Here is a 24709-nt window from a genome sequence, read left to right as displayed (position 1 = left end):
ATGGCTCCACAAGGTCCTGCAAGAGCACCCCAGGGCTGACACGCTAGGCAGGCGCTGTCCCTACCCCCACCTACAGCCTGGCCTTGGACCTCACAGCGGAGCTCAAAAGCTCCTTATGCACCAGGTAACCCCAAGCAGACCTGGTGCAAAAAGAGCTTTCCAGTTCTTTGGTTTCTGTGGATTTTACTCGCGCGATTCCAGCCAGCCAGCTGTCATCGGCGCATGGTTGAAACAGCGCAAGTCAAACACGTGTGAGATGCCATTGCACTGCGCTTTGCTTCAGCATCATTTCCAGGGATGCTCCGGTGAACTGAGACTCAGCAGCAAGGCGGAGTCCCAAAAACGGCACATAGCTGAAGCACCCTCACGTAATCCCAGGAAGGAGGCACACTCAGGAGATGACTTCCCAAAGTTGCTGCAAGAGCTGCGCAAGACGCACCGGAATAGCTTGAATGGGTCAGGCCTGTCAAATGTCTTGTCTCTGAAAAATGCCCTCAAAACCCGGGAGCACTGTTTGGAATAATTCTTTTGCTTGCTGCCTCCGTTTCCCTGGAGGGAAACCACGTCCTGTTTGGTTTTGCACCCTTTCAAAATTTAGAGCCATCTCTCAGGGGCACAGCTCTGTGAAAGAGACACTCCTAGGGAACAGATGTAACACCGCCCCCTGCCCCCAGGCCCAACTCCACCCCCATGAACATGCAGGAGCCAGAGGCCACGACCCATTGCTCATCTCCCCACTCGCCGGGCTGAGCAATGGGGCACATGAGCTGGGAACGGAGAGACGTTAGTGAGCGGATGAAGTGAAGCTGTCAGGGGTCGGTAGGTTACGCATGCATGCTGTGATTTGTTACCCACAATGCCCCTGGATCCTTGTAGGCTGTGTGCCTGCAAAATCAGGAAGATGCCTCCTCCTCTCTCTGGCAAAGAGCCCTTCCCCTCCCCTTGGCTGCTTTTGGATCGGGGCCTCTCCTGCATCTGCTCGGTTGCCTCCGAGTTCTGCAGAAAGTGAGCACCCAGTAACCCATAATCTACAAGAGGCATTTTCTCTCTTCCCCGTCCCATGACAAACATCATTTTCTGCCCCTCAAGACTCTGCGTTGCCCAAAAGATGGGGAATGGCTTGGCATCAGCCTTGCGGGTCCCTGCTGTGATTTGGGAGAAGTTTGGCACCCTCTCTGCCAAAGTTCACTCTGCCACAGAAAGCATCGGCAGACCACACGTCTGTGGCAGGGGTGGGAAGTGGCGTGGCACGTAATTAAATGCCATTGCCAAGGAAGGCACTATGGACTGGAACTGATTTAGGACTTCACATTCTCAGAAAAAGAAACAAGGAAGTAAGAAGCTAAGGAGAGTCTTAGCCCAAAATCCTCTTCTCACAGTGGCCAAGCAGGTGCCTATTATGGGAAACCCACTAGCAGGATCCCAGCACAAGACGCCTGTCCCCTCTTGCGGTTCAGAAGCATTGCTTCCTCTGACTGTGGAGGTGCAGGAGAGCCATCGTGGCTCGTGGCCATCGATGGCCCTCTCCGCCTTTAGAATACGCTGTGCCACAAAACCACAGCCCTTCTCCTCATTTCACCTTTGATATCTCAAGGTTTCCCAGAGACGGCTGTTTGTGTGGGCTGGATGCTACAAGGCAATAGCCCCAAGAGTCAACCTTCTGCACTGGAAACCGGTCTTGTGAATACTCCCAACGTACCAGCCACGATAATAAAAAAACGAGGCTCAGGAACCTCCTGGCTCAAGCCACATGGTGATGGCAAGATGTAAGAATGCCAAAGTTGGCTTGCAGGGGAGTGATCACAGCATCGGTCGCCATACCCAAGAAGCCTGCTCCTTTGCCTCACGGCATAACTACTGCCACGGCAAGCAAAGGTTGTGTGGCACTCACACACCCGGGCACCTCAGGGGGTGGTGGACTCTCCTTCATTGGAGATGGGATGGCCACCAAACAGGGATTCTTCCTCTGGGATTCCTGCCTTGTGGGGGGCTGGATGACCACAGAGAGTCCCTTTCAACTCTGTGATTCAATGATTCTTCTGTTTCTGTACAGCTGCCTTTGCCTGACCTGGGGCCTGCCAGTCTGTTTTGGCTCTTTGCAGGAGACGGACGCAGCAGCAAAGCCTACAAGGAAATGGGGGTGTTGTTAACCTCAGCAGCTGGAAGCTCACGTCAGGGACATGGACGCCTTTTGACCGAAGACAGAATTAATTGATGAGTTTATATAGAAAGAGGAAGCGTTACCCTAGGAGCTAAATGCCTAAAAGGCTTATTTCTCTTCACTCTCTTTTTCCGATCTGTAGGAATACAAAGCAATTGTGGGTTTTCCAAACAGCACACTGAATAGATAAATAAATAGATATAGATATAAATCCTCCTCTTTTTCCTCCACATTTAGGAACTGACTCCAAAGTCACACATCCAGAGCACCCAACTGTTGCTTAAGAGAGAGCAAATTGTGAAATGGACCTTCGCTTTGGGGATGAGTCGGCCTCAGGCGGCACTGTGTCTTGAGCAGGGTCGCCTAGTGGGAAGCGAGGGCTCTTCTCTGCGCCCTTTGACCTTGGGACCTGGACCTGTGCTGACCTCAGCCTCGCCCCCAGTGTTCCGACACAGTCCTAGAGTCAAAGGGTAGGTGATGCTCTGGCCTGGTCAAGATGTCTGCGTGGCAAGGAAGGCCGGTAAAGGCAGGATTCCCTTTCGCTTCAGAGCTCTTGGGATTGGAAAGCCGGGAAAGGGCAGAAAGGTGGGAAGGTCGGGATGGAGGGAGGAGGTCAGTCTTAGGGAGGGCTGCCTCTTTGAAGTTCCATACAGAACTCACAAAGGATTTGCAGTATCTATACAGACACACAAACACAGAAATCGATAAGATATATTTACCACGGCATGCGGCATGCGCTTTTAGGGACCAGGGAGAAATAACGAGGGCATTGTTTTCAAAACATTGCTGTCACTCATGTCATGATGTTGATGCTCTCCTGCCTTGCAGAGGGTTGGCTCAGGTGCTACAATTCTATGACTAGTCAGAAATCTTGCCAGTTCATTGTCAGTAGTTCAGTCAATATGGCAATATGGGTTTGAGCCCCATGTTGGGGAAAGATTCCTGCATTGCAGGGGGTTGGACTAGAGGACCCCTGGGGTTCCCTTCCAACTCTACAAGACTATGATTCAAAGGGCTTGCTCTTGCCACCCTTCTTGGTGACACCAAGCTGTGCCTCTGAAGCTTATAAATGGATATGAAATGAACCACGCAGCAGCATGGACTGTGCTGAAGAGCCTTATCAGCGGGGGGGGGGGGCGATTTCAATTAAAAACAACCCATGGGAAGGTCTGAAGTTTGATGGGAAATGGCAAAGGAGAGGGTCATTTGTAGGAGGGGAGAGTCTGTCCAGACAAGCAACTTCTGTGTAATCTGCTCCTCGGAGGCATTGTCCTAGCTGCATCCCATAATCCCGCTGCCTCCAGTGTGGGGCACATGCCCCTTTCCCTAGCTGATGTCTCGCTTTTCCTCCTTCCCTGCCCCAACTTTTACGCACTGCACTCAGACTTTCTTTTGGAGAGCAACTCCATGTCTAGTCCATCCTTAAAGCAGCCGGAGGGCCCACAATGCATGTGTGCAGGGGTTGACAGACAGGCACTGATTACTGCCATGTGCACTCTGTGGGGCGTCCCTTGCACATGATCCAGAGGCTACAGTTGGGGCAAGATGCTGCAGCATGAAGTTGTTAGCAAACAGCACTTGTGCTCAAGAGACCTGCACTGGCTTCCAATTTGCTACCAGGCCAGGTTCAAGGTGCTACTGCTAGTATATAAAGCACTTAACAACTTGGGACCAGTCTACCTGAGAGATTGCTTTGCTCCATATAATCCCATCTGACTGCTTCCATTGGAGGAATTTGTACTATTGCAGTTGCGACATAATACCCATTCTGCCTTTGCAAGCATTCGATCGATTAGTGTGGCAACACCTAAACCAGGCATAGGCAAACTCGGCCCTCCAGATGTTTTGGAACTACAACTCCCATCATCCCTAGCTAACAGGACCAGTGGTCAGGGATGATGGGAGTTGTAGTCCCAAAACATCTGGAGGGCCGAGTTTGCCTATGCCTGACCTAAACTCTGGAACTCCCTGTCTACTGATCTCAAGCAGGCGCCTTCACTGCATTCTTTTCAGCGCCTGCTGAAAACATTATTGTTTGGGCAAGCCTACCTAGAAGCATAGAAAGTTGGTGATAATCTTTTTCTGTTTCAGTAGCTTAACCGTTTGCATACTTTAAAGCATTGCTGTGACATGTTCTTCTCGTAAATGGCCTTGAGGTTTTTTAACAGTCAAGCAAAAAGGAATCTCTGCTGCAGGAGCCGGCGAGGAGACTCTGGTGGGCAGGAGGAGGGGCAAGGAGCCCTGCCCCCTGGCCACACTGGCTTCCAGGGCTTTGAGCCCAGCCTCATTTGGTGAGCTAAGGTCTCCTCAGCCTGGGCCAAACCTAATGAGACCTGTGAAACTGGTTTGGCTCCCCACTTTCCCTCCGGGCGGCACATGGGTGCAGTTGAGCAAATGTGTAAGTTGCTTCAGATTGCCTGGGGCAAGATAAATCAGCTAACCAATGTAAGAAACAAACAAATAAGGGTCTGATTATTTTTAAGGTGAGAACAGACACACCCAAGTGCTAGGAATGCACCCATGCTCATCATTTTGGGACAGTGGAGGAACAGGGGACGGGAGCATGGGAGGAGAAGGCTGGTCTGGACACACTCCAAGGGCAGGGGAAGGAGGGAGGGAATGCCCGAGTGGGGGAGGGGATCAGCCTTTCCCTCATCTCCCCCTGCCTCTGCCCCCACCACCTTAAAAAACAACCTCCAGGGGTTCTGCCTGCTGTCCCCCAGCCCTACCACGCTGGCTGGAGCCGTGGAGAGCTTCTGCCTTATACTGGCACCCACGCCCCTTGGCGCATCAAGCTGAGTACGGTACGATCGCATCTCACACAGGGGTTCGGTTCCAAAGGTTCTGCATATGCGCATAAACACGTATACTGCGCACTTGGACCCACCTCCCCGTGTGAGCACCCCTAGTTTAGGGTTGCCATATTTTGAAAAAAGACAACACATTTTCCGACTTCTCCTTTTAGCTATGGATTGCTATGATGGCTGTACCCATGAAAAAGAGGACGTGTCCTGGAAAAAGAGGACGTATGGCAATCCCACCCAAGTTCCCTAGAGCTGGCACACTGGGAAGACCCTGCCCCCCAAGTGAGGCAGAGAGCTTAAAGGTTCTTTTTGCACCGGACAAACCTAGCACAAAACCTTATGGGAATTCAGATGGCCTCGTGAGAGCATCTCATAAGCAGTGCGCCAAGAGGGCCTTGTCTCTGCCCGCCCTGCAAGCACATCAGAGAGTTTTAAAGATGTGGCATTTCCCAGAACTAAAAGTGCTGTCCAGCTCTCCTGACTTGTAACCTGCACAATTCCAACCAGCCAGCCTCCAGCCACATATGGCTGAAATGTCACGGGTGAAACACGCGTGAGATGCGATCGTACTGTATTTTCTACACCGGCCGGCAGCCATGACTCTCCAGAGCTTCAGGAAGCGGGTATTCCCAGCTCTGCCTGGAGGTTATGCCACCGGGGAATCGAATCTGGGATTTCCTTCTGCCTGCTCTCCTGCCCCCTTCCCCCGCCCCCTTTCCCGGCCACCCCTCTGGCTTACCGTGCTGCGACCACGGGGGACTTCTTCCCAGGATCCAACACGCTCCCAGCGGGCTCCTCCCCCAGGGAGCGCGTGTCCTTGTTCAGCTGCTGGAGCCGGGAGCTGAGCTCGCTGATCACAGTTGGTTTGTCATCCTCAGCCCCATGCGTCGGCCTGCTGTCCAGGGGGTCCCCCCACAGCTTGGACCTTCGCTGAAAGAGGTAGCGTGGCCGGCCGATGCTGGCGGAAGCCAGCATGGCCGCGTGTTGCTGGGAGATGAGCTCGCTGTCCGAAGACTGCTTCAAGAGAGGGTCCCTGAAAGTAACCGGCCCCTTGCTGAGCTGGGACTTGAGTTTTGGCTTTGGAGGCACTGGTGGCTTCTCGAGTATAAAAGTTTGTCCGTCCGCAAAGGAAGTGTAGGTGTCGGTGGGCTCCCCGCTCTCGGAGGACAGCGTGGACATGCTGGAGACGGTGGAGATGGTGCTTGTGGTCTCCAGGTGGTGATCGCTCGAGCTCCTGGTGTCCACCTCTTCCACTCCAGAGTCCGCCGCGGACTCCGGGGCCGTGGGGGCATCAGAGGGCTTCCCTGAGGGTGTTCCACCAGCGGTAGAAGGTGCTACAGCGGCCGCTGGCATGGATGGCGTGGCGATGACGGGAGAGGCCAGCTGGCTGATGGGGGTGCCGGGGGTGGTGACCAGGACCCCGTTCGCAAACTCGTCCGGTGGAGGAACCAGACCGATCTTGGCCAGCTCCTCTCGCGTCTCCTCATCGCTCGAAGACAGCTGGGCGGGTGGCAGGGTGACCGTGTAGGGCTCCACCTCCTCCTCTGAGCTCCCTTGACCCAGGGTCTTGTCAGAGACTGGGCTGACGGGTGCCACCCCAGCCACGGGGCTGGGCTGTGCCTCGGCCAGGGATGCCTCTGTGGGCTCCAGGCCCCCCTCGGGAATGGGCGGCTTCTCCTCTTTCGCCTCGAGACCGAGGTCCTGGCCATTGCTCGTGGCATGGACCATGACGAGGCCGGCCGTCTTCTGCTGCGACGTGTCCACGATGCTGATGATCATTGACTTCCGGTCCTCTGCTTTCCTCTCCTCCTTGGGGGTCTCGGCCCGCGCCTCTCCCTCTTTCCTCACCGCAGCTGGCATCCCCCAGTGGCTCTGCGCCGGGGACAAGACTCCCGGTGTGGGCGCCTTGACCCCGGGCGAGTAGGCGGGCGAGGCGAGGGCCCCTCCCTCCAGCTCCCCCCTCTCGTGCTCTTTGGTTTGGATGTCCACAAACAGGGGCGCCGCGCGGTCCGAGTCCGGGCTGTGGATGGGGGTGGGCGCCCTGGAGGGGACCTGGGTGGACAGCGCCCGCTCCCTTGCGGCCAGCGCAAGCGCCAGAGGCGAGTTGGGATCCAGGGGCTTCCCCGTGAGAGGGTGGATGAACGTCGACGAGGAGCTGCTGATCAATGGCTTTAAAGCTGAGACGGGGGAAGGCAGAAGGACGTCCCGGCTGCCCAGGAGCCGCTCGTCGATCGACCTCGACTGCTGCAGCGATGGCATCTCGATGGTGGGGGGGCTGCCTTCAATGGCCCCGACCGAGAGGAAGACAGTGGATTTCCGCTTTTCGTCGAGGCGCCGATCTCTGTCCTTCATGACCCCAGCGATGGCAGTGGCGAAGGGGAGGCTGGAGGCGTCCACCTGCTGCGGCTGGTACTCCATGCCCAGGCGGTGGCTGCGCCGGGTGGGGGACGGCTCCCGTGTGAAGCCCCCCATGATGGAGAGGGCCGCCCGCTCCTGGGCGTCCTCCACCTGCAGCTGCTTCACCAGCGGGCTCTTCTTCCTCTGGGGCTTGGCGGGGGTGAAGAGGCTGACATTGAACTGGCCCATGTTGGCGTAGGGGTTGTCCACAGCGCGCCCCTTCCGCTTCAGTTTCTCGGGCGGGGTGGCCGAGGGGGCGGGGCGGGGGATGTCGGTGGGCTCCACGGGGACGTGCGAGGAGTCCTGCAGGATGATCATGGAGCGTGCCCGCTTCTGCCGCTCGGGGTAAGGGAGGGGCGTCCTCGCCTGGTCGTACATCTCGGCCGCGCTGATCACCTGCGGCAGCCCGTGGAGCTTGGCCTCCAAGCCCGGCTTGAAGCTGGAGCGGATTGTGTCGTAGACCCTTCCCGGGGGCGGAGGGGGGGAGAAGGACGGGGGAGGGCCCGTGTCAAAGTAATAGGGGGACGGCGGAGGGGGAGGGGCCGTCTGGGGCGGGGGCGGGATGCCGTGCCCTTCCCGGACCGTGTCTTGCATGGAGGTGCTCCGGGGGAACTTCCCGTCCATTAGGGAAGCGGCAAATTTCTCATCTTCACCTGCAAATCAGCACAACAGGAAACGTCAAGGATTGCTCAGTGGGAAAGGAAACAATGGGTTGGCAAAGCAGGAAGTGAGTCACAGATGCCCTAATAGGCTGCCCCTGGTCCTGCTGGCCACTCCCCCTCCTAAGGCTCAGGTTGAGCTGGGGACGGGCAGCTTGTGGTGACCCCCCAGATGCTGTTGGACTCCGCCCAATGGCTGTGTAGGGCATCCGAGTTGCCACTGAGACCATATTACACCGGTCCTTAAAGACCTACATTGGCTCCCAGTACGTTTCTGAGCACAATTCAAAGTGCTGGTGTTGACCTTGAAAGCCCTAAATGGCCTTGGTCCAGTATACCTGAAGGAGCATCTCCACACCCATCGTTCTGCCCGGACACTGAGGTCCAGCGCCAAGGGCCTTCTGGCAGTTCCCTCACTGCAAGAAGCCAAGTTACAGGGAACCAGGCAGAGGGCCTTCTCAGTGGTGGCGCCCACCCTGTGGACGCCCTCCCATCAGCTGTCAAGGAAATAAACAACTACCTGACTTTTAGAAGACATCTGAAGGCAGCCCTGTTTCTATTTTCTATTTAATGTTTGAAGTTTTATTCTGTTTTTAGCATTCTGTTAGAAGCCGCCCAGAGTGGCTGGGGAAACCCGGCCAGATGGGCGGGGTATAGATAATAAAATTATTATTGCTATTATTATTATCTGTGTTCAGTGGTGGATACTGGCTGACAGTAGGCAAAAGGGAGCCCAGGTGTGGTTGGGCTTGTGCCTTCATACAACCCCCCACTTGTGGGCTTCCCATTCATGCATTTAGCTAGACACACTGGTTCTGGATGATGAGCCCCCTCTGGCCTGATCCAGATGCTGCCTGCAGGGCTGTTCTAGAGCACTTTTCTAGAGCAACACCTCTCCTAGTGCCTCTTTTGGAGAATTTGGGATTTGGGATTTGGGCTGGCCTGGCCTGGCCTGCCTCTTTAGTTTTCTTTTCAAATGGTTTTATGGAACTTCAAAATATTAACAAATGAGTTTCTCAGACATACAGGCAATGGCCATTTTAGGCATTTCCAATTGATGAGGGAGTCCTTGGAAGATGGCAATTTTAGGAACTAACATTGTACAGTCATACTTCTTGTTACATTCGGTTTAGGTTACGTCTTTTCCAGTTGTGTCCTGCGGCGACCCGGAAATAACGAAACGGGTTGCTTCTGGGTTTCGCCGCTCGTGCATGCACAGACGCTCAGAACGACGTCACGCGCATGTGCAGAAGTGGCAAATCACGACCCACGCACGTGCAAACGTGGGTTGCATTCTGCTCATGTTGCGAACAACCCTCCGAAACAGTGGCACCTTGGTTTAAGAACAGTCCGGTTTAAGAATGATTTGGTTTACAAATGCTGCAAAACCAGAAGTAGTGTCCCAGTTTGCGAACTTTACCTAGGTTTAAGAACAGAATCCGAAGGGTGGAAGGGCAGCGGCGGTGGGAGGCCTCATTAGGGAAAGCGCACCTCGCTTTAAGAACAGTTTTGGTTTAAGAACGGACTTCTGGAACGGATTAAGTTCGTAAACCGAGGTACCACTGAAATGCCAAGACAAATTATAATACACTTTACCATTAACTTTGCAGCATTTCACTTATTGCATAGACTTCTTTGCTGCTACAGGATGCAGATGGTGGGATAGAATGATGATGTTGATACTTTAAAAAAACCAAAAAAGAAAGAAATCCTCCCTGGTTTCTGTAAGCCAAACCATCCCATTGCATGGGGATACTTTCCAGCCATGTGCTCCACTATTTGTACAGTGATACCTTGGGTTACATACGCTTCAGGTTACATACGCCTCAGGTTACAGACTCCACTAACCCAGAAATAGTACCTTGGGTTAAGAACTTTGCTTCAGGATGAGAACAGAAATTGTGCAGTGGCGGTGCAGCAGCAGCAGCGGGAGGCCCCATTAGCTAAAGTGGTGTTTCAGGTTAAGAACAGACCTCCAGAACGAATCAAGTTCTTAACCCGAGGTACCACTGTATATGCAATAAAACCATGCCAGACATCATGGAAATTGTCCCATTTCTCTTGTCCCCTTGACGCTTTTAATTTGTGCGATAACTTTTCCAGTAAGGCTGTTTGCCAAACTATGCGATACCCCTGCAGTCCCCTGTCCCATCCACCTAAAGCAAGGACTTGCTGCCAGTCTAAAATGCTCAAACATCCCATTGCAACTTTACTGCGGCTTTGTTTGCTAAATCTGTGGGACAATCCATTGAAAAGCTTCAGCTCTCTGGAGTTCTTGACATGGATGCTGGCAGCTGCCCAGATCGTCAGTTGCCCCAGCTTTTGCTTCAGTATAAAAATACACGGAGCTTAGCATTAGCTAGGCGGGGAAAACAAGTCACAAATTATGTGTTGCCAATGGCTTGGAGAACCTTGAAAAATCTTATGCTGCTTGATGGGGGTTTATCTTCTATAAAACAAACACAGTCCCAGGACTCCATCTCTACAGTACAATGTGAAATTTAGCTTTCCTAATCGTCTTAAGTACTCTGCCAACCTAATATTAAGTCTCTTCTAGATATAATGCGCTGCTTTTTTTTTTTTGGCACTTCTATTATTTTTATTGTATCCATTTCTTTGATTTACTTCAATACAGACTTTAAAAGAAATGCCGTCAGCGTCCCAGTCCTGTAGGACACTGGCTATGCACACAAAAGCGAGAGCACGGAGCCAAGGAACATGGCACATTCAGGACTGGCAAGGTGCTTTGGGAGACAGGCGAACTAATACAGTGGTACCCCGCAAGACGAATGCCTCGCAAGACGGAAAACCCGCAAGACGAAAGGGTTTTCTGTTTTGGAGGCACTTCGCAAGACGAATTTCCCTATGGGCTTGCTTCGCAAGACGAAAGCCCATAGGGAAATCTCCGGGGACCTCTTTTAAATGCTAGCGGTGGGGAGCAAAGCCTTCCCCCCCCCTCCGGCCTTCAGAAGAGGTCCAGGAAGGCCGGCGGGGGCCGAAAGGCTTTGCTCCCCACCGCCAGCATTTTAAAAGCAGTCCGGGATAGAAGGGAAGCGCTTCCCGCTATCGCGGACGGCTTGTGAAGGCAGGCGGGGGGAAGCAAAGATTTTCGCCCCCCGCCCGCCTTCAGAAGAGGTCCAGGACCTCTTCTGAAGGCGGACGGGGGGCGAAAGTCTTTGCTCCCCCCTGCCTGCCTTCCCGGGAGAGCGGAGAAAGGCAGCGCGCTTCTCCGCTGTCCCGGATGGCTTTGGAAGGCAGGCGGTGGGGAGCAAAGACTTTTGCCCCCCGCCCGCCTTCAGAAGAGGTCCAGGACCTCTTCTGAAGGCGGGCGGGGGGCAAAAGTCTTTGTCCCCCCTGCCTGTCTTCCCAGGGGCTTTTACATCACCCCGGACAGCGGAGAAGTCCTCCGCTGTCCCGGGCGACTTTAAAATGCCGCCCGCCAGCATTTTAAGATCGCCCCGGACAGCGGAGAAGTCCTCCGCTGTCCCGGGGTTTTTTAAAATGCTGGGGGTGGGAAGAAAAGCCATTGTCCCCCCCCCAGCCTTCAGAAGAGGTCGGGGGACAGACTGTCCCCGGACCTGGTCTGAAGGCGGTTTCCATAGGAACGCATTAATTGATTTTCAACGCATTCCTATGGGAAACCGTGCATCGCAAGACGAAAAACTCGCAAGAAGAAAAAACTTGCGGAACGAATTAATTTCGTCTTGCGAGGCACCACTGTACCAGTGTAGTGGAAGAAGCAAAGATCACTAGTGTTGAAGCAATGATTCTTCAACATTCGCTTCGTTGGGACTGGTCATGTTGGGCGGATGCCTGATGATCGTCTTCCAAAACAACTACTCTATTCCAAACTTAAAAATGGAAAGCGCAATGCTGGTGGTCAACAAAAGAGGTTTAAGAACTTACTCAAGGCATATCTAAAAAAATGTAGCATAAACACCGACAACTGGGAAACACTGGCCTGCGAGCGCTCCAGTTGGAGACCAGCCTTTCCCAAAGGTGTCATGGGCTTTGAAGACACTCGAACTCAGGACGCAAGGGGGAAACGTGTTAAGAGGAAGGCACACTTGGCGAACCCTCACCATGATCAACTTGGAAACCAGTGTCCCCACTGTGGAAGGATGTGTGGATCCAGAATTGGCCTCCACAGTCACTTGCGGACTCATTGTTAAAACCGTGTTTATGGAAGACAATCTTACTCGGCTACGAGGGATCGCCAAAGAAGAAGAAGAAGAAGAAGAAGAAGAAGAGCTGGGCATGTTCAGCCTGGAGAAGAGGAGGTTAAGGGGTGATATGATAGCCATGTTCAAATATATAAAAGGATGTCACATAGAGGAGGGAGAAAGGTTGTTTTCTGCTGCTCCAGAGAAGCTGACACGGAGCAATGGATCCAAACTACAAGAAAGAAGACTCCACCTAAACATTAGGAAGAACTTCCTGACAGTAAGAGCTGTTTGACAGTGGAATTTGCTGCCAAGGAGTGTGGTGGAGTCTCCTACTTTGGAGGTCTTTAAGCAGAGGCTTGACAACCATATGTCAGGAGTGCTCTGATGGTGTTTCCTGCTTGGCAGGGGGTTGGACTCCATGGCCCTTGTGGTCTCTTCCAACTCTAGGATTCTAAGAGAGCAGGACTGGGCATATCCTTCTTGGTAGCTGTTTTGTGGTATGTGTACAGACTCTTCTCTGCCCCACTCGCCATGCAATTCAGTGGAGAAAATCTCTCCACTGACCTACATGGGGTGAGAGAAGAAAGAGTTCGAATCCCCAGAAAGGGCAAGGAAAAGGAATCTTAGCCCCTCAGCATGAACTTTGTTTCACACCAAGGTTCCTTAGCAGGGCAGGTGGGCTTCCACCCTCACCTGTCTCTTGTGGGGGGTGTGTGTGCAGTCTATTCTTTCTCCTCGTGCAAATTAATTGAGAAAGCAATTCCGCCATTAACTTGAACGGGGTGGAGAGAGAGGCTGGATTGCCAGGGCAACGACTGTCCTTGGTTGACCCCTGAGTTGGCGAGGTTCATTGACAGAAACATGGAATAGATCCTTCAGTGTCATTGCCCCAGTCTTCGGGGAGCTCTGCCAAGGGAAACCGAGAAGGCAACTTCTGCCTCAATATTGACACGTCTGCCAAAAACGTTTTCATTCCATCAGGCTTTCCACAATAGCTCGTTGATGGGCCTCTGAATTTAAATTTGTATGTGTTTTCATTATATATAGGTATTATTGTAAACCACTTTGATGTTGCTTATGGCATAGTGGTATGTGCAGATTTGCATAAATAATAAGAGGAAAGAAAATGGTTGCAGTATTTGGAAATCTCTTATTGAAATAATAATAATAATAATAATAATAATAATAATAATAATAATAATAATACTTGTACCCTACCCATCTCTTCACTGGGTTGCTGCAGCCTCACTGGGCTGTTTCCAACAAATATAAAAGCATAACAAAACATTAAAAACTTAGGTCTAGATTCAAACAGAATCTTCCATTCCCTTTGAAAAAAGAAACAGCACAATTTTTTGCTGCGTGCTGAAGGGGAGGGAGTTCTGTGCAACTTTGGAAACCCCGACTTGCTTGCTCTGTGGGATCAAGACAGACCAACCCCACTGGATAAGAATAAGAATAAGAATTTATACCCCACCCATCTGGCTGGGTTTCTCCAGCCACTCTGGGCGGCTCCCAACAGAACACTAAAAACACGATAAAACATCAAACATTAAAAACTTCTCCAAATAGGGCTGCCTTCAGATGTCATATAGTTCTTTATCTCCTTGACATCTGAAGGGAGGGCATTTCACAGGGCAGGCACCACCACTGAGAAGGCCCTGTGCCTGGTTCCCTGTAGCTTCACTTCTCACAGGGAGGGAACCACCAGAATGTTAGGATATTTCCGTTCCACCTTAAAAGGGAGCAGGATGTTTGTGTCACAGCCTGCGTTTTTCCTGTTTTCACAGGATGTTTCTGTTGTGTCTTTGCTTTCGTTTCTCTGTGTGTGCTGGAGACACTGACGCAGGCAGTCATGTCTTTCTTTGTTCTGATCAACGCTGAATAAAACTTGTAAATAATGCTCTCCTGAGTGCGACTTTTGCTGTGCATTATCTGCTGATAGAGTGTGCATGAGCTCTGGAATGTGGCAAGATATTTCAGGAAACTCATGTCACTAATTGCTGATACTGTGTGCCTACGGGAGATTGATGGATCGTCCGGCAGACGGCTTGGGGCCATGATGGACTTTGTCTCCCTGGCAGTATCCCAACACAGAAGCCCCTCGGAGCTGGACCTCAATGTCCGGGCTGAGCGATGGACTTATACCAACAGAAGATAATTATTAATCTTATTTTGAGACATTTCTATGTTGCAGAAGGGGCAAAAACCAGATTGGGAAATGGTCCTTGCTGTATGGTCCTTTTTTCTCACCATGAAACTTAATTGAGCGATCCCTCTACTAAACTTGCATTATCTGTCTGCACAGGCAATCACAGAGCTGGAAGGGACTTCTAAGGGTCATCTAGTCCAACCCCCGCCACGCAATGCACATATGCATACCTGAGTTTTAACACACTGCATGACAAAGACAAGATGGCACACTTGACTTAAGACTCTCCTGCTTCTCTTTTACTATCGTCAAAAATGGCCTCATAAGCAAGTGAGATACATCCATGAGCAGCCGTATTGAGAGGCTGTGCAGAGGAGGGTGACCAGGATGATCAAGGGTCTGGAAACCACGCCTGATGAGGAACGGTTGAGGGAGCTGGGGATGTTTAACCCGGAAAAGGGGAGACTGAGATGAGATAGGATACCCATCTTCCAATATCTCAAGGGCTGTTCCATGGAAGATAGAGCAACCTTGTTTTCTCCTGCTCTGGAAGGGAGGACTCGATCCAATGAATTCAAGTTACAAGAAATGAGATTCCAACTAGGGTTGCCATATTTCGAACAGCAAAAAAGAGGACACATTTTCCAACTTCTACTTTTAACTACCGTATTTCTCGCTCCATAAGACACACCAGACGATAAGACGCACCTAGTTTTTGGAGGAGGAAAACAAGGGGAAAAAAATCTGAATCCCAGAAGCCAGAACAGCAAGAGGGATCTGGCTTCTGGGATAGCCTCTTGCTGTTCTGGCTTCTGGGATAGCTGTGCGAAGCCTCTCCTGGACAGTGAGATGAAGGCTCCCCTTGCCCGGAAGAGGCTAAGCCAGAAGCTAGAACAGCGAGAGAAAGCACTGTCCTGGCTTCTGGGATAGCTGTGCAGCCTGCATTCGCTCCATAAGACGCACACACATTTCCCCTTACTTTTTAGGAGGGGAAAAGTGCGTCTTATAGAGTGGAAAATACGGTATTTATTGCTATGACGACTCTCATTTCACATTCCCACGAAAACGAGGACGTGTCCTGGAAAAAGAGGGCACATGGCCACCATAAACAGGAAGAACCTTCTAGCCGTGAGAGCTCTGACTTCCTCAGAAACCTTCCTCGAAGGTTTGCAAGCAAGGGGCTGGACTAGATGCGCTCTGGGGTCCCTCTACCGTTCTATGATTCTGCTGCTCCACAAATCTTGCCATCGTGCCTCTTCTCCCGAGTGTTTTGCGACTCTGTCGAACTGGATTCCTGGAGTATCTGGGAATGCCAGCCCTCGGCTCAGAAGTGAATCACTGGCGGATTGTTGCCATTGTCCATAATTAACTCTTTGGGAATCCCTGGAGGGAAGACGTGGTGGCTCACAATGCCTGACGACGGGGCTATTCTCTGTGTTGTCCAACATATCATTAAAAGCGCGCCAGTGACTAGCAGGGTGCTAATCGGAGGCAATTAGCCCTTTTTAATACCAGCAGAGCTGAGTCAAAGTGGGTCAGAGGATGCGCAGGGATCTCATGAAATCACAGAGCCAGAGAGGAAGAGGCTATGTGTTCTACTCTCTTGCCCTGTGGTACGATTCACTTGGCAGAAAGAGCCCGTGTCCAACGCTTTTATACACCTTCACAAGTTTCTTTTCCAGGGACAGCACTTGGATAACCAAATCAAAAAGAGGCAGGAGGGTTGCTGGATGAGGCCAGTGGTCCATCTAAGACAACATCCTCTTCTCAACAGTTCAAAAAGAGGAAATGTCCCCCAAATGAGGAGATTGGTAAAAAGGGAAGTTGAAAGGCAAAGTCAAGAGCGTTAAGTCACTCCCAAAAGCTTGGGTGTTGTTTACAAAAACACAATGCAGTCAAACCTTGGTTGTCAAATGCAATCCCTTCCAAAAGACCATTCAACTTCAGAAACATTCAACAACCGAGACATCGGACGTTCAGGAGCCGAAACGTAAGATAATGGAGGCATTTGGGAACCAAGGTTTGACTCTGTTGGAGCGTTGATCAGGTACTGTGAGGGCTAGGGGAACATCGGAATGGTTGATGAGTTTAGTCAAAGATGCTGTTAGAGGCAAGAAGGCTTCCTTCAAAAAAGCACGGAAGACTTGCCCAAAGGAAGAGAACAAAAAGAATACGAGGAAGTGAAAAGAAAACTACCAATGTCCTAATCCCAAAGGCAAGTAAGAAGTGACATGATAGAAGTTGCTGAAATCAAGCATGGAACGGAGAAAGAGGATACGGAAGAGTTTTTCTCCATCTCTCCTAACTCTAGAAGTCATGGACATCAAATGAACCAAGCTGAAGGTTGGAAAACTGAGGATAGATAAAAGAACAGTCCTTCCTTGGAGGTTTTTTAGCAGAGGCTGAATGGACGTCTGTCATGGATGCTTTAGCTGAAATCCCTGTATTGCAGGGGGTTGGACTAGATGACCCTGGGGGTCCCTCCAACTCTACAATTCAAGGATATGAAATAGGACTTAATTCTAAAAGAGCAGCTACAACAGTCTGCAACAGCCAACGCAAAAGAGCCCCTTCAGGCCCCACAGAGGTCAACGTCTATTGTGGCAACTGCTCCCTTCTTCAGATGCAGGTAATTTGCTTCATCAGCCTGGCATAAAAATATCAGAGCCTGATGACTGCCCTCCTCCTTTGCCCTCCTCCTCAGATCCTGCTGCAGCCTGCTCTGAATCCACTTCCTTTAAAAAAATTAATGCCAATCATTGCCTTTTAAAATTCTAATTCTGGGTCTACCTGGAAGGGTTCCACTATGGAAAGCCAATCTTGGATCTCTGCTTCCCCATTCGTGTGCCTCAGCGTCACGCCGAGAAGGAACAGTTTGGGAGATGCTGGGCTGTGACTCACAGCCATTTATTCATCAGCGCCTCCAGAACATTTCCAGGAGCCCAGAAATGTCTGGCATCATGAGGTGGCCCTTCCTCGCTTTCTCAATGGGAGCAGCGCTGTAGCCACAGTTCTGGCGGGATGGGGATAGAGCAGAGAATCCCTCGGGTCTCCTGAATGCCACCAAATACCATTTGGGGTTCTCCAACTATTTGATGGGCATTTGCTTCTCAAGGCCCTTAACTTCAAGGATGCTCCAGACCAGCGAGAGGCAACCAGCAGTAGAAAAAGCTGAATGTTGTTCTAGGCTGCATCAAGAGAAGTGTGGTGCCCAGATCAAGGGAAGTCATAGTACCACTTTATTCTGCCTTGGTCAGAGCATGCCTGGAATCCTGTGTCCAGTTCTGCACAACACAATTTGTGAAGGATGTTGACAAGCTGGGAGGTGTGCAGAGGAGGGCAACCAAGATGATCGAGGGTGTGGAAACTAAGCCTGATGAGGAATGGTTGAAGGAGCTGGGTATGTTAACTTTCTGAAAGTAAGAGCTAGTAGTAAGTAAGAGGGAGGTGGTGGACTCTCCTTCCTTGGAGGTTTTTAAGCAGAGGTTGGACTGCCATGGATGCTTTAGCTGAGATTCCTGCATTGCAAGGCACTGGGCATAATAATAATAATAATAATAATAATAATAATAATAATAATATATTTTATTTATACCCCACCCTCCCCAGTCAAGACTGGGCTCAGGGTGGCTAACACCCGATATAAAAACAAATTGGTTGAAATACAGGGGTCCATTTACCTTTACTATTAAAGGAAAAACCAATAAAAAGCATTTTTTTTTTTAAAAAAAAGGACTTTCTTTTGCCTGTCTTGAATCCTGCAACATTCAGTTTCATTGTATGTCCACAAGGCAGGGAGAGTAAAGGTAAAGGGACTCCTGACCATTAGGTCCAGTCGTGGCCGACTCTGGGGCTGCAGCGCTCATCTTGCTTTACTGGCCGAGGGAGCCGGCATACAGCTTCCAGGTCATGTGGCCAGCATGACTAAGCCACTTCTGGAGAACCAGAGCAGCGCACGGAAACGCCGTTTACCTTCCCGCTGGAGCGGTACCTATTTATCTACTTGCACTTGTATGTGCTTTCGAACTGCTAGGGTGGCAGGAGCAGGGACCGAGCAACGGGAGCTCACACCGTCGTGGGGATTCGAACCGCTGACCTTCTGATCAGCAAGTCCTAGGCTCTGTGGTTTAACCCACAGTGCCACCCGCGTCCCAGCAGGGAGGGTGGAGAGATGCAAAAGCACCAGCAGAGCCAAATTCCCACATGGACCAATGAGTGTGGAGGCAGCGGCAACGGGAGACGACGGGACACAAGCTGCCTCAGATCAGGTCAGGCCTTTGTTCATTGGATCAGCTATGTCTACCTTGACTGACAGCATCTCTGTCCCCCTTATTGTATTGCGGCCCCACAGGTCTAACACACAGCAACGGCAAGGGAGACATTTTGGACGATGGCAAAACACAGAACCGTCGCGACAGCAAATCGTAGAACCACATAATCGTAGAGCTGGACGTTGGCTGCACTGCACTGAGCCCCAAAGACCAGAGGGGAACAAAGGGGCTGCAAGCTGCCCTCTGGGACCCAAACACAAAAGCACCCTAGAGAAGCTGCCCTGTACCGAGTCAACCCATTGGCCCATCTAGCCCAGCTCTGTCCGCACGGGTTGGCAGCAGCTCTCCGGGGTTTTAGACAGGGGCCTGTCCCTGCCCCACCTGCCGAAGATCAAACCTGTGGCATTTTGCATGCAAACCATGCGCTCCACCACTGAGCCACACATCCCTTCTGCACACGGAGATTTTTGAGTGGACAACTCCGTTAAAAAACCACCAGGATGCCAAAGTATTTGTCTGTCTACACCGCTCTTGTTGGAATCTGAGGGCTGCGCATTCGGGGAGCACAGATGACACACACGAGATACACATCCCAAGGGGCAGCTCGTCCTCTGAGATAAGAGTGCGCAGAGGCAGCGCTATGGTGGGTGCATGAACCACGGTTTCTTTTCTGGAATTTTAAAAGGGCCAGCAGTTCTTTAAAGACAAGGAGGCAAAGCAGGGGAGATAGAGAAGGCCTCCCTAATAGCTGATATTCCTATCTTTCCTCAGACCCAGGCGGAAAAAAGATGCTGGTTTTTAAAAGAGAAGCTGAGAGGCAGGGCAGCCGAGTGCCAGAGAGGAGTCAGTAGAAAAAAGACAGTTGCGGAACCGAGAAATTACACAAAACAAATGAAATACTGTGAAAATCCCTGAAATGAGAAGTAATCGACTAGTAATCTTTAACATCAGCAGTAACATCTAGACCATGGGAGCATGGTTCCTGAGTTTGTTTAAAATCTAAAACAGCTTATCTGGTATTCCTTTCTTTGGATTTGTGCTATTTAGGTCTTTTAAACCTTTTTGTAAAGGCAATACTAGAGTTTTCACAGCCGAGTCCTCAACTCTTTATTACTGTGCTTGGCTTTCTTCAAGCTGGGCTGTGTCCAAAACTTGACATTTAGGTTTTCAAACCTTTTTTGTAAACTCAGTTTTAGAAACTGTACCTTTGAGTCCTCATTCCTTTATTACTGCGCTTTGCTTCACCTAGGATTATAATACTTCAGAATTTTTTGGAGTTTTACCCCCTTTCTTTGAATTTGGTCATTTAAGGTTTATGATTTCTCTATTTCCTTCTGAGGAAATTGAATAGTTCAGTGAAACGAGCCTTGTAGCCGGCATCCCCTTAAGGCTTGGCTCAATTCTAGGTTTTTCTAATTTTTCCCTTAAACTTTTTGATTTTTGTTATTTAGTTTAATTCTATAAGATAATATTTCTAGTCGGTTACTTCTCGTTTCAGGGATTTCCACGATATTTCATTTGTTTTGTGAATGCCAGACAGGAGTCTCTGTGCCCCTGGAAGCTGTGGCTCAACGGTCCTGGCACCCAAGGGAGAAGCCTGGGGTCGTGGTCTGGGGTCATGCAGAAACATCACACCTACCTACAGATTTTGTCCGCGGAATTCCTTTGCGCAGGGAAATGTGGGGTTTCTCTGGACCAGTGTGGGCCGCCATCCCTTGCCGCTCAAACAGAGACTGGAAAAAAGAGAGGGGGACAAGGGTCACTCTTCTGCCTGGCCATCATAGTTTTGTGGAGGTGGAAGGAACCCTAAGAGGTCACCACCCCCCATGAGATGCAGGAATCCCAGCTCAAGAATGCCTGGCAGTTCGATGGCCAGGTCTCAGGGAAATAGCTGTCAACCTTCCCTTTTTTTGCGGGAAATTCCCTTATTCCAGTGCCGTTTCCCGCTGCTTCCCGCTGCTATCCCAGATTGTTAGATATCCCATAGACTGTCCCCGGGACAGGTGAGGCTCCTGATCCCTTATTTTTGAGGCTGCTGATCCCTTATTTTCAAATCTGAAAGTTGACAGCTATGCTCAGGCATTCGTGAGCTGGGATTCTGGCATTGCCGGCGGCTGGTTCCCAATTCTACAATTCCACAATCCCTGGGACTTTGGTTTCCGCCAGCTCTGGAGAAAGAACAGCGAGGCTTTGAAGGGAGGCTGCTCTCCACCTTGACAAGTGCTTTTACTATTTAAAAAATGGATGCATCGCCTACGCTGTCGAAATAAAAAAAAATTGTCCAGTAGAACCTTAGAGACCAACTAAGGATGTTCTGGGTATAAGCTTTTCGTGTGCATGCACACTTCTTCAGATACACTGGAACAGAAGTCACCAGACCCTTATATATAGGGGGAGGGTGGGGTGGGGTTTTTCTCAGTAGGGTAGTGGAAGATGGGGGATTGACTCAATGGGTATGGTAAAGCTGTTAATGACTGTCAACACTGCAGTTAGTCCTACAGGAAAAAGCATGGGATAGAAAGCTTGCAGACGAAAGCTTATACAGTGGTGCCCTGCAAGACGAATGCCTCGCAAGACGGAAAACCCGCTAGACGAAAGAGTTTTCCGTTTTGGAGGTGCTTCGCAAAACGAATTTCCTATGGGCTTGCTTCACAAGACGACAATGTCTTGCGAGTTCCTGCGGGGGTTTTTTCCTCCCCCCCTTTTCCCCAAGCCGCTAATCAGCTGATCCTAAGCCGCTAAACCGCTTATCAGCTGATCCGCTAAGCAGCTTAACAGCTGATCCGCTAAGCCGCTAAGCCGCTTATCAGCTGATCCGCTAAGCCGCTAAGCCACTTATCAGCTGATCCGCTAAGCCCGCTAAGCCGCTAATAGCGCTAATCCGCTAATGGGCTTCCTTCGCAAGACGAAAAAACCGCAAGACGAAGAGACTCGCGGAACGGATTCTTTTCGTCTTGCGAGGCACCACTGTACTCAGAACAAACTTAGTTGGTATCTAAAGTGCTACTGGACAATTTTTTTATTTATTTCGACTGTGTCGGACCAACACAGCTACCTATCTGAATCTACGTTGTCAAGACCACCTTGAAAGCTTCAGTTGGCGGAATTGGCACTACAGTGGTACCTTGGTTCTCAAACGCCTTGGTACTCAGACAACTTGGAACTGAAACAACTACTGATTTATTGATTGTGTGACTGCAGTACATTGTCTGTTGCTTTCATTTTATGGATCCATGGTCTCGTTAGATAGTAAAATTCACCTTAAATTGCTGTTTTTGGGGTTGTTTTTAAAAATCTGGAACAGATTAATCCATTTTACATTACTTTCTATGGGAAAGTGCGCCTAAGTTTTGGAACACTTTGGTTTTGGAACAGACTTCCGGAATGGATTAATTTTGAGAAACAAGGTACCCCTGTACTGCAGGTGCCCCGTAACACCCATTCCACGTTTCAAAGCACTTGATAGTTTAGTGTGGCAGCACCTTTGGAACTCCCTGCCTATTGATATCAAACAGGAGCCTTCACTGTACTCTTTTTGGTTCCTGCTAAAAAAAAAACCAACGTTCTTGTTTAGACAGCACAGAAGCTTAGGAAGTCGATGTGAATTCTAACTTGTTTTAGTACAGTCATATCTCATGTTACATTTGCTTCATGTTACATCCTTTCAGGATACGTCCCGCAGTGACTCAGAAGTACCAGAAAGGGTTACTTCCGGGTTTCGCCGCTCGCGCATGTGCAGATGCACATAGTGACATCACGCACATGCGCAGAAGCGGTGAATTGCAACCCGTTCGTGCGCAGACATGCTGCTGCGGGTTGCGTTCCTTTCATGTTGCGAAAGGGCCTCCGGAACGGATCCCGTTTGCAACCAGAGGTATCACTGTATTTTAATTTTCGATATGTTGCAATTCCCCACCTTGATTTTCTTGACTTACAGTGGTGCCTCGCAAGAGGAAAAGAATCCGTTCCGCGAGTCTCTTCGTCTTGCGGTTTTTTCGTCTTGCGAAGCAAGCCCATTAGCGGCTTAGCGCTATTAGCGGCTTAGTGGGCTTAGCGGATCAGCTGATAAGCGGTTTAGCGGCTTAGCGGATCAGCTGATAAGCGTCTTAGCGGATCAGCTGTTTAGCGGCTTAGCGGATCAGCTGATAAGCGGCTTAGCGGATCAGCTGTTAAGCGGCTTAGCGGCTTAGGATCAGCTGATAAGCGGCTTAGTGGCTTGGGAAAAAGGGGGGGGGGAGGAAAAAAAAACCCGCAGGAACTCTCAAGACATTTTCGTCTTGCGAAGCAAGCCCATAGGAAATTCGTTTTGCGAAGCACCTCCAAAACGGAAAACCCTTTCGTCTAGCGGGTTTTCCGTCTTGTGAGGCATTCGTCTTGCGGGGCACCACTGTATCTTTTTGTAAACCTCTTTGAGGGGTGGGTGTTTGGTGTATAAATTTCATGAAATAAATAGACCCCCCCCATTCCTTACTGTTCAACCAGGGCAAAGCATTCCAGTGAGATGGGACGTATCCTTAGCTTTCTCTGGCTTCCTGTCCCGGAAAGGCTTCTCCCCCCGCAACCCCTGGAATCCTTCCCAGTTTGTGGCTTTCCTTGCCGCACCCCCTGCCCTGCCCCCCTGCCCACTGTGCTCCCGTATCTCTCACACTGATCTCCGCAGGGGTGATCCTTCTGCTGGTGGGTCTCTGCTTCACAGTGGCTGCCCTGGAATCTGCCTCCACGATGTCCGCTCTCAGCGAGGGCTCGGCGGCTGCCAAGATCTCGTCCAGCTTCTCTGCAAAGTCAAGACACGGCATCCCTGTGAGCCAGGCTTGGCCTCTGAAAGCAGGAACTGGACACAGAGATGGGCTGCGTGTGCTGCCAGGGGGAGGGTGTGCCTGCATGCCAGCAAGGGAGCCCTGCGGCCTTCTGGGTGGCAGACGAGGCCTCGCTCCCTTCGCCTTGTAGGAGAAAAGAGCCCCCCCACCACAGGAACCCCACAGCTCCTTGAAAGGATCAGCACCCAAAGGGCCACAATTAGGTCTACGAGATCGCCTATGCACTTGTTCCATGGAAGTGAGAGCTGAACCATAAAGAAGGCTGATCGCCGAAGAATGGATGCTTTTGAATTCTGGTGCTGGAGGAGACTCTTGAGAGTCCCATGGACTGCAAGAAGATCAAACAGAGCCTAGGACTTGCCGATCAGAAGGTTGGCGGTTCGAATCCCCGCAATGACAGGGGGAGCTCCCGTTGCTCGGTCCCTGCTCCTGCCAACCTAGCAGTTTGAAAGCACGTCAAAGTGCAAGTAGATAAATAGGTACCGCTCCGGCAGGAAGGTAAGCGGCATTTCTGTGCTTCTCTGGTTCGCCAGAAGCGGCTTAGTCATGCTGGCCATGTGACTCGGAAGCTGTCTGCAGACAAACGCTAGCTCCCTCGGCCAATAAAGCGAGATGAGCGCCGCAACCCCAGAGTCGGTCACGACTGGACCTAATGGTCAGGGGTCCCTTTACCTTTACCTGCCTCCAGTGGCAGGGAGTTCCACAGTTTAATAACTACGCGCTGCATGAAAAAGGACTTCCTTTTGCTCTCCTTCAGACAGAAGCCGCCTTCTCCATCAGCGCAGCCCTCCCCAAAAGCTGGCTGCCTCTGGTTTTAGAGCGGCGTTCGCCAACCTGGTGCCCTCCAAATGCACAGGTTGTTTCTTTTGGGGGGGGGACTACAACTCCCCATCAGTCCCGGCCAGCACAGCTGGTTGAAGTTGCAGTTCCCCAACACCTGGAGGTTGCTTGAACCTCTGCCCTACGCGACGCCCTCCCGCTCCGAAGTTTCCCGAGCAGCTTTCCCCCTGCAGGGCGCCCGGAACTCTATAGAGGGAAAACCAGCAGTCTAAATCACAGTCTCCCTAAGCTGCTTCTCTAAGCGAATGTTTTCTTTAAATTTTAGGTTTCATTATTGTTCCACAAGATGTGTATGTCTTTAAGGGCCAGAGCAAATAACGTGAGCTAGTTTCACAGCTGTGAAGCGGTATAGCAGGTGCTGTTAAGTTATGTTAATTAAGCTGTTAAAGGTAAAGGTAAAAGGACCCCTGACCATTAGGTCCAGTCGTGACCGACTCTGGGG

General features: G+C 50.8%; 1 protein-coding gene across 11 annotated transcripts in view; it reads right to left on the bottom strand.

The window, feature by feature from the left end:
* SHANK3 (SH3 and multiple ankyrin repeat domains 3) overlaps positions 1-24709 on the bottom strand; it is a 443257-nt gene that overhangs the window by 18913 nt on the left and 399635 nt on the right. For 8 of the 11 annotated variants that reach the window (XM_083460914.1, XM_083460911.1, XM_083460918.1 and 5 more), the window contains 3 exons: positions 23257-23384; positions 20250-20343; positions 5705-8015 (listed from right to left, as the gene is read on the bottom strand). In XM_083460914.1, coding sequence (XP_083317040.1) covers positions 5705-8015; positions 20250-20343; positions 23257-23384 — 2533 coding nt within the window. Of the gene's footprint in view, positions 1-2244; positions 2298-5704; positions 8016-20249; positions 20344-23256; positions 23385-24709 lie in introns of all 11 variants that reach the window. The other 3 variants (XR_014516107.1, XR_014516108.1, XM_083460919.1) reach the window with 1 other exon arrangement.

Source organism: Podarcis liolepis, assembly GCF_965112155.1.
Source record: "Podarcis liolepis genome assembly, chromosome: 10".
Classification (NCBI taxonomy): domain Eukaryota; kingdom Metazoa; phylum Chordata; class Lepidosauria; order Squamata; family Lacertidae; genus Podarcis; species Podarcis liolepis.
This window is presented reverse-complemented; position numbering and strand designations above follow the sequence as displayed.